Source organism: Eucalyptus grandis, chromosome 7 (assembly GCF_016545825.1).
Source record: "Eucalyptus grandis isolate ANBG69807.140 chromosome 7, ASM1654582v1, whole genome shotgun sequence".
Taxonomy (NCBI): Eukaryota; Viridiplantae; Streptophyta; class Magnoliopsida; order Myrtales; family Myrtaceae; genus Eucalyptus; species Eucalyptus grandis.
This window is the reverse complement of record NC_052618.1, coordinates 40,485,577-40,495,739: the sequence shown is the minus strand read 5'-3', so window position 1 is coordinate 40,495,739 and position 10,163 is coordinate 40,485,577. Positions and strand designations below refer to the sequence as shown.

Here is a 10,163-nt window from a genome sequence, read left to right as displayed (position 1 = left end):
ATCCCAAAGAATCAACCATTTCAACTAGCAGAAGCACCAGCTGCCACCGCCAGCCATCCACCCACCGCTTGCAACCGTAGTCGCTTGCACAACCACCGGTATTGCCATCATTTTACGGGTTCAAAGGGGTGGAGAACATCAACCAACTAATTCCGAACATGTTTAGACTTATCATTTTTATGGGTTGAAAAGGGTAGAGAACATCAATGCAGACTTACCCTAAGAGCTCCACTCCCTCTACTAAATATTCGGTTTAAGTAGTAACTATTCGTACATCCGTTGCAGGTATACGAGCCCATCGTTGCAACCTTACTGGCATGCTAGAGATCAGGACGCTCTCCATATAATGTAGAAAATGTCATAAACATAAGTTGATTACATTCACAATAAGACTCAAACTTGTGACCTAATAGGCAACTGTGATCATTTACCATTGGGCTACCACAATGTTTATATTTACATACAACCCGTCTGGTTATAGTAATTGGATGAGACTGTAATGTAATGGTTAGAACATTGAAATGTGATATATGGAGTTGTAATGACTATTGCAATGTGTAGTGTAAGCAATGCAATACTTATTACACAGTTTGGTTACATGAACAAAATATACAGCAAGGAAAAAATCATTGGAATTTTCAAGATACACCTAAAATCAGAAGTAGAGGGATGTGACCGACATTCCTATATCCAAATTTGATAGATGATGATGATTATGATGGCAAGCCAAGTCTTTGTTACTTTCGCTCCCGCACTTGTCCCATGAATTGATTATCACTCTAACCCGTTCTCATTTATGTATCTCTTCCCCGTTAGATCATTCATATTGGGACGTGGTCGTTGCAGGTTGAAGCAGGTGTTCAGAACCCCCAGGCGCCCGTATTTAGGGCCTGCTTGTTAAGTTCCTATTTTTTTTTTATTTTTTTTCTGTTCTTTTCTTTTGTTCCCCGGAACAAACAAAGAATAAAAATCATTTAATAATTTCAATTAATCTTTATATTCCAAAAAAATAGAAAAGCAATTGAGGAATAGATTTAGAACAAAAGCAATAAGTGAAAAAAGAAAAAAAGAAAAAGTAACTTCTCCTAAGAACAATTTCTAAAAATAAGTCATTTTCCTACTTTTCTTATTATTTCTTGCGGCCCCTTGCCTCACCAGTCCACTGCACCCCCAACCAGTCGCCGGGCACCAGCCTTCAGTGGCTAGTAGCCAAGAAGAAAAAAGGAAAAAAATTAAAAAACTATTAAAAAACTAAAAAGAAATTCTACGTTACAAATATTTACAAATGTATATATAGGTTGTACTAAATGTATTCATATTCTTCTTCTATTCTAAAAATAGAAATTTTGTATATTTACAAAACACATTCTTTTACTCAAAAAATTATTCCATGGAGTATAAATAGAAAAAGACTCTTTTTCAAAAGAAATTACTGGATCAATAGAGGTACTTTAGACATTTCCTATTTTTCTTATTTTTCATAATTTCTAGATTGCGTCATCCCATGTCTTAACATTTCTCATAGCTAAAATAGTTGTTGGCGATTGCAACTTCTTGTGCTAATCTCGGTAAATTTGTTACCTGAACCGGTGCATTGCTAAATTTCACTTCTCATTGAGAAAAATAGAGTATCCATAAGAAGGGAACCAATTAAAAGGAATGCAACACATTCTTCCAATGTGCCATCCAATGTGCCAATAGAACAAATATCAGTCCACTTGCTTAGTAAAATAAAGAAATAAAGGGAGAATTATTACAAAAATCCTAAACCTATTATAATTGTGTTAATTTAGTATTAGACCTTTTGTATTTATGCTAGTTGGGTTCATTCGGTCAATTTTCACCAGTGCTTATGTGACATTTTTAAAATAATATTTTAATTTTTTTTGAATTTTTATATTTTTCTTTTTTTCTTTTATCTTTTCTTTTATTTAAATTTCCCTCCTTCCCCTTCCCCTTCCCCTTCCCTTAGAGTCAGCGAGGTCGGGCATCCTGGCCCTCGCTTGATCTACACTTGCTTGACAAGATCAGCGAGGCCATTACGATCCTCACTTGACTAGAAAAGAAAAGAAAAAAATTATTAAAATTCAAAATATTATTAAAATATTATTTTAAAATGTCATGTTGGCATCGGTAGTGCCACTTCGGCGCGGTCAACCAAAATTGAACATATTGACTCAATTGGCTAAAATACAAAAGATTTATGACTAAATTGGCATAATTACAATAGGTTTATAACTTTTTGGTAATTCTCTCGGGGATAAATGTATTAGAAATTCTAAAACTTATTACTAAAATATAATTGAGTTATAAAACTTTCCAAAAATATAATCAAGTCCTTAAATTTATCGCGAAAGTACAATTTAGTTTTAAAACTTTCCAAAAATGCAATCAAGTCCTTCCATTAACTTCATCTAACTTGACAAACGGAAAATGCTAAAAAGTTTCAATGACTCCGTACAATTAGACAACAGAAAATTCTAACAAGTTGATGACTTGATTGCACCAAATTGATAAATTTTATGAATTAATTATTCCAACCTGATAAGTTTTATGAGTTAATTGCACTTTTTAAAAGTTTTAAGAGTCAATTGTATTTTTGTAACAATTTCGAAAATTTTCAATGCACTTCTCCTAAAATAAAAGCAAGAAATGCTGATGAAGTGAAGAGCTCAGGTGGGCCTCAAAAGGAAAATCAAACTGTGAAAAAACAGAAGTAGAAGCACTTTTTTTAGTTGGAAAGGGCCCAGTTGCATCTACATCAAAAAGATATCATGCGCTTATTAATCATTGTGATTAAACCATAAACTAGAATAAAATGGACAGAGACAGACCCAGTGGTTCCATAATATTGTACATAAATTTGTTGGTTTTGCCATATATGCATGCTCCATTTATAGTCAAGGAGCTTTGGACAGACATGTAAAATACACAAGAAAGACGGAAGTCCCCGATATGAGAAAGAAACATCAAGATTTAACAAATTTTAGAGCGGACAATATATACAGACTATACAACCACTCTCATAAGCCCAACAGTAAAAGAAGACGGGTCTTATTTATTTCTTTTGATATCTAAGTGGGGTACCACTGAAGCGCTTGCCAATCTGAAGGATGATATGACCTGCGAGATTGATCCAGACCATTCATGAAACTTAAAGCAGGATTTTAAACTGGAGCTGGGACCATTAGTGCACGATTTACTTCCTCAGTTCGTCATAAAACCTCCTGATGAATTCCTCAGCCTTGTGGTCCACTTGCCCATATTTCCCATCACCCTCATCATCTGATGAGTAATTAAAATAATTAGAGACCCTCACCGAGTAGGGCGATTTGAGCGGGCTGCGTCGCTCGATCTGGATATTGAACGTGTACTCAGGAGTCTTCGCCACGAAAAAGAGCGTCTCAGGGTACCCAGGCTCGTCCTCCGCAAAGTCTTCAATAACTTTAAGGAGCCTCATGCAGGGAAAGCGTTGCCTCTTGTTCTTTGCCGAGTGGACAATGACCGGATTAGGGCTGTTGCTGCAAGAGAACTCGTACTCGTACCTGTTGAGCCCGACCCGGCACATTTTCTTTGAGCGGTTGTAGTGATTGAAGCTAAGACTCCTTAGCGATTTTCTCATGAGCTTCTTGTCCTTCGCCCCGTCGATCATATCATCAATAATCTCTCTCTTGGACATCAGCTCTTTCCTGATCATAACAAAAGCGATTTTCACAATCTTCCATAGCCCTTTGGCAATGATTGAGCTCGCTCTCGGTTGCAACTCCATGGCCAGAAACCCAAAGGCTCTCTCTCTCTTTTCTTTTTCTGTTTTTTTTTTTTTTTCACAACGAGAGGACTAAATGCTCTAAAATTAACTCCCTCTTTATGAGATTGATGCCATTGGAAATGAGAAGAGTTAAAAGAAGAGGGAATTAAAATAAGCCAACAACAAGACTTCTATGTGGGTTTGAGGAGAACCGTACGTGCTGGGCTTAGACTAGGCATGCAAAATGCAAGCAAATTTATAGGGAGGGAAAATTGAGCAGCAAGCCTGGCAAGATTATTATTATTTATTGGTTGATAAAAGCTATAGACACCTATGAAAATTAGCATGTCACATTGAGTATTGAGAAGGGCAAAGGAAGATGGTGGCAAGGTTCTAATGGAAAAGACCACTGGGCTATTCTAATAAATGGAACAACTGTTCCATACAATTTCTTAGAACTTCATGTCCAATTTAATGATTGACAAAACGGAATAAAGAAAAAGAAAGATATTGTTTGAAAGAATGGTCTAATATATACGGCTTGCGGGTCCAAAAGTGAAGTTTACAGGTTGAAATAGGGGCCCGAATAGTATATAGCTGAATTGATGGGATTTGAAATAATGGGTATGCGGGATCCTTAGTCGGAGGGATCGAAAATGATGTCTTCATCTGTTCTTTTTGCCTTAACATCACTCCAGGAAGATCTTGCGGTATGAATTGCTTAAGATACCTTGAAGAAAGTCCAAGGATCCAAGATACCACGGAAAGTGACAGCAAAACAGACAATTGAGATTGAGAGGCATCAATCTTATAAGAAGCTATGAATGGGTTATTGACTGCACCTGATGCAGGCGCCTCGATTCATGGGATACGATTTATCTCGTGAGTCTCCAACTTATCACATGCATTAGGTCTATTAATTTTATTTGCAGTTAATAATTTTCCCACTTTTATGGACTCATTTCATTTCTCAGTTCTTTCTTTCCAGTAAGTTATTTTCGTTATTTTAAGTGATATTAATTTCTATGCGAGGGCAAGATGGGAAATGAAAATAAAGATTCAGTTTTCAAATGAATTTATTATTTGGAGATATCGTAAGAAGAATGAATTTGCTTATTTTATCCAATAAAGGAGGGGGGATTGCTGATTTGCTCAAAACAATTTACATGGATTTGTTTTATATCTTTAACGATAGAGTCTACGATTAAATATAGGGAACTAAAGGTAATTTTATTGAAAAAGAGAAAAAAAATTAAAGAGATAAAAATTTATGGAAATATTATAGAGTTAAAACCATGAAATACTCAAAACTTGTACAACTGCGATAGTTTTATCTTCTATGTGAACTTACTAAGCTAGATGACATATGACAATTTACGAATGTAATAGTTTAGGATTTTACCTTCCGTTTATCATAAATGTACTAGTTTGTAATTTTTCATTGTATGAATCCAATTTAAGTGAAACTAACATATATTAAATTTGTCACAAATGATCATTTCATCATGACTCTCGAAGTGGCTCTATTTTATTATATTCATATCAACATATAAGATTTAAATGTCCTTTACCGAATGGCCATATAAGACCTCAAATGTGCTAATTCCATTTTTTTCACCATTCATCCTCTAAGATTAGAATTGGTGGGACGAATGGAAAATTTGACTTTTCCCATCAAAATCTCAAAAATTATATTAATTCAAAATAGCTATATAAATTTATATATATCACGAAAGTGAATGCACCACAAGAATTAAAAAGTCAAAAGTAAAATTACTCCAAACAAATTTTTATTTCCAAGCATGATGGTACTGTTTAGTAGCGTTATACTCCAAGGTTAAGCTCCCTACTTAAATAATAGCATTTTGGTCGGACATCTTCATAAACTGACTTCAATTTCCAGGTAAATGCGTGCTTCTCTTTGCTTTTCAATTGGCGACGGGATGACTAAATTCACTATTCATCGTGAGGTTTTAGTCTGTCATCTTGAAGGAAGGAAATCGTGGGCCATAGAGGTTTGACCACTGAACCACGTGCCTCAGCCGCAATAATAGTCTTGTTCACTTTATTAGTTTTTAGTTTGATTTAGAGAATAGACTAAGGCTCCGATTTGTTTCCTGGAAGTTTCCTATCAACTCTAATTGTGGCTTTGCTATGTTATGCCACTATCACATTTGAAAGAATCAAAGGACAAATCAATATGGAATAGAAGTTTCGCCCCCATATTAATTTGCATCATCGATGTTAAAACATTTTATGAGCATCTCAAATCTAAATTCCCTAAGTAAAATGTAAAAAGACTACAACACCCTTTTAAAAAAATCTTAGGAAAACCCTATTAGCTTTAATAACATTTCACCCCACAGAATCAGCCACTTCATATAGCACTAGCCGCCGTCGTCCATCCTTCCACGCACTTGCAACCGCAAATGCCTACACTAGCACCGACACCGCCACCCTTATGCAGCCTCTCTCTCTCTCTCTCTCTCTCTCTCTCTCTCTCTCTCTCTCTTTCTCTCTCTCTCTCTCTCTGACACACACAAAAACACATATAGTGTCACAAAAACACGAAACCATCAAGTTAACCTCATGCCAACATCCACCTCATTGGGTCGTTGTCCATCTTGAACTACTATTCAGACGCGCCACCAACTGCTAGATCTCAATACATGGATGACCTTGGGAGCTCGACTTTAGATCAAGGTTGCCACGATGTTAATGACCTTGATCTCAGGTCCTCACGGTTGATGGTGCCACAACAACCTCTATTTAGAGTGAGAGAGAGAGAGAGAAGGTTAACATCATGTTTCGTCAAATGAAGTAAGCATTACCTATAACTCAATAGATAACAATACTTGGTGGAAAATGTGATTTGAAGTGTAACATTAAAAGTTTGAAAACAAAAATTGTTGGTTTCAAAAATTGATGATGCAAATTGAAATTATAGTGAAAGTTGAGAATCAATTTCGTAATGAAACAAAGTTATCATGAGCAATGTTGAAATAATGTACCCCTTTGCAATTTACTTGATGGGTTCGATTAATTCTACACATCTTTAGACTTATCCTTTTTAGTGTACATGTTGGGTAAACATGGTGTCATCGTAGTTTTACTAATGTGATAGACACTTGGAAGTCTCTTCACATGATATAGTAAAAGTTGCAAGCATAAGTTGACTAGAGGCTCATTTAAGATCGTGACTCCAGATTTGCAAGCAAGTTCTGGTCAGGCTTTCGGGATCATGGGGTTTGAACTATGCATGTCTTCGAACCTTCATCCCAAACAAATAGTCAGACCGAATGATTTAACGGGCTGTCGGAAAGAGCACTTGAAGTATTACATGGATACTATCCAGAAGAATTGTGTGAACCTATTCGACTCCGCCGTAATTCCACTTCAACATTTAACGAAGCTCTTCCTCTAACAAGAGCCCGTTTGAAGTGGTGACAGGCCAGCAACCACTGCTTCCTTATACAATGGCGGTACCAGATGCGGTGCTCGTAAGCTTGCAACATCACCAAAGATTGGAGACAAAAGCATTGACTTTGCCCAAGCTGATCTTGAAAAGGCTTCCAAGTGGATGCAGAAGTGGGCTGATCAAAAAGGAATGGCCTGTCAGGTACCGGGCAGGTAATCCAATCATTCTGAGGATCAGAATAGTTATTGTACCTTAAGAAGAATGATCCACGACTCATCAGAAATTCTGAAGGGCCAATAATAGTGCTGGCTAAAGTGGGCAAAGTTGCTTACCCGCTTCAGGTGCCCACTTGGTTGAGGATCCATGTGGTATTCCATATATTGTTTGAAGGCTTGCCCAAGAATTGGAGGACCAAATGAAGAATGTTGTTGACACCTATTTTTTTTTTTTTTGTTTAATAATTATTCTCACATATTTTCAATAATTTGGAATTTGTTTCCTGCCAAATTTTTTTATTTATATAAGGTCACATCCTTGCATTTTAGATTACTTAAGCATCTATTACAGTTTCTAAAGTAGGATTAGATTCCCTGAAATTTATTTTCCAGCAAGAAAGGAGTCACTGCATTTAAATCAGCATCTGTTAAACAGTCTACTAGACTTGACAATCAATTATCATCAGCTGTCGTATGTGGTACACTAACGTGGACAACTTATGAATTGCAACATCGGTTATTTCCAACAGCAATTCGTCCAAAATACTATATTGAAATTTCACACAAAAGTTTAGGATTATATCGGCAATATAAAAAAATTTATGATTGAATTGATATTCATACAATAAATTTAGAATTAATTTGATAATTATCCCTCTCGTATTTCGCACATTGTATTTGATTTTGCTCTATTACTGCTTTATTTATTTATTGTTTTGATTATTGGTTGTTCAGCTTTATTGCTTGAGAATCCATGCATGATCACCTTCACATTTAGTGGGATTAGAAAATAAAGTTGAAGAACACTGCATGCAAATGTTTTCATGAAGAAAAATTAAATGGAGGAAAGTGTCACTAGTCCTTTGTAGTAATTTGATCTTGACTTGTCTGTGGTGCATTGTCCTGTGCTACTTGGGTCAGGCACACGTCAACATAGGATAGAAATACTTTGGAATTCTCCTATTTTTGTCTCTCTTTTTTCACGATTTCTTAATGGTGTCATCTCATATCTCAACATTTCTCATAGCTGAACAGGTTGTTGTGTCATTGCAACTTCTTGTGCTGATCTCGGTAAATTTATTACATGAGCCAGTGGAGTTGTCTTCCCATTGAGAAAAAGAAATCATAGTTTCCGTAGGAAGGGAACTAATTGAAGAGGCATGCAGCTCATGATTCCGATGTGCCAATAGCACAGATATCGATCCACTTAAATCCTCCGATGCGGCTATGGGAAGCAATTCAAGGGCAACTTCACCTCAGGATGCATCCGACGATGCGGTAAAATAAAAGTGAGAAATGCTAGTGAAGTGAAGGGCTCAGGGGCCTCAAAAGGAAAATCAAAATGTGAAAAAGCAGAACCAGAACCAGAAGCACTTTTTTCAATTTAAAAGGGCCCACTAGCGTCCACCATAAAAAGATTATCATGCACTTATTAATCATCATGAGTAGATCATAAATTGAGTAATAAACAAAACAGAAATACACCCAATGCTTCCACACTGTTGTACATAAATTTGTTGGCTTTGCCATTTATACATGCTCCATTTATGATCAAGGAGCTTTTGGACAGTCATGTGAAATACAGAAGAAAAACTGAAGTCCCCTGATATGAGAAAGAAAAATCAAGACTTGACACATTTCAGAGCGGATAGTATTAACAAACCGAAGCCCAACATTAAAAAGAAGATAGGTCTAATTTTCTTTCTTTTGATATCCTAAGTGGGTTACCATGAAAATGATTGCAAATCTGATGGATGACTTGTGAGCCTGATCCACACAACCCATGTAATTTAAAGCGGGATTTGGAACTTGAGCTTGACCCATTAGTAAATAATTTGCTTCCGCAGTTGGTCATAAAACCTGCTGATGAATTCGTCAGCCTTGTGGTCCACTTGCCCATATTTTCCATCACCCTCGTCATCTGATGAGTAATTAGAGTAATTAGAGACCCTCACTGAGTAGGGGGACTTGAGCGGCCTGCTTCGCTCGATCTGGATGTTGAACGTGTACTCAGGAGTCTTCGCCACAAAAACGAGCGTCTCAGGGCACACAGGCTCGTCCTCCACAAAGTCTTCAATAACTTTAGGGAGCCTCATGCAGGGAAAGCGTTGGCTCTTGTTCTTTGCCGAGTGGATGATGACCGGGTTTGGGCTGTTGCTGCAGGAGAACTCGTACTCGTACCCGGTGAGCCCGATCCGGCGCATTTTCTTTGAGGGATTATAGTGATTGAAGCTGAGACTCCTCCGTGAGTCTCTCACGAGCTTCCTGTCCCTCGCCCCGTCGGTCATGTCACTGATAAAATTTCTCTTGGACACCAATCCTTTCCTGATCATTACAAAAGCGATTTTCACAATCTTCCACAGCCTTGTGGCAACAATTGAGCTCACTCTCGGTTGCAACTCCATCACCGTAATTCGGACCCAAAAGCTCTCTCTTTTTTTTACCACAAGAAGACCAAATACTAAGCCCCTTTTTACGAGAACGATGCCATCGGAAATTAGAAGGAGGATTCAAAATAAGCCACAAAGAGATTTTTATGCGTGTTTGAGGAGAAGTGTAAGTTCTGGGCTTACACTAGCCAGTGTGAAGTGCAAGCAAATTTATAGGAGGGAAAATTGAGCGGCCAGCTCGGCAAGATCTTTATTATTTTATAAACTATGATAAACTATAGAGACACTGATGAAATTAGCACGTCATATTAAGTTACTGAAAAAGGCAAAGGAAGGTGCTGGCAAGGTCCTATGGAAAGGACCTTTAGGATATTCTAATGGACTGAACAGCC

The 10,163-nt window shown here is 37.1% G+C and overlaps 2 protein-coding genes across 2 annotated transcripts; both read right to left on the bottom strand.

Moving 5' to 3' along the window:
• Window positions 1-3,199: 3,199 nt before the first annotated feature.
• On the bottom strand, window positions 3,200-3,769 carry LOC104455560. The gene has a single exon (XM_010070332.2). It carries the CDS (start codon window positions 3,767-3,769, stop codon window positions 3,200-3,202), a length of 570 nt encoding a protein of 189 aa, XP_010068634.2.
• A 5,435-nt stretch (window positions 3,770-9,204) lies between these two features.
• On the bottom strand, window positions 9,205-9,786 carry LOC104429516. Its single transcript, XM_010042371.2, has one exon. The coding sequence runs from the start codon at window positions 9,784-9,786 to the stop codon at window positions 9,205-9,207; it is 582 nt and encodes a 193-aa protein (XP_010040673.2).
• Between the last annotated feature and the right edge of the window lie 377 nt (window positions 9,787-10,163).

What these genes read in the sequence shown, in the direction of transcription:
- LOC104455560 (XM_010070332.2), bottom strand. Translation starts at nt 3,769, where the DNA reads ATGGAGTTGCAACCGAGAGCGAGCTCAATCATTGCCAAAGGGCTATGG.
- LOC104429516 (XM_010042371.2), bottom strand. Translation starts at nt 9,786, where the DNA reads ATGGAGTTGCAACCGAGAGTGAGCTCAATTGTTGCCACAAGGCTGTGG.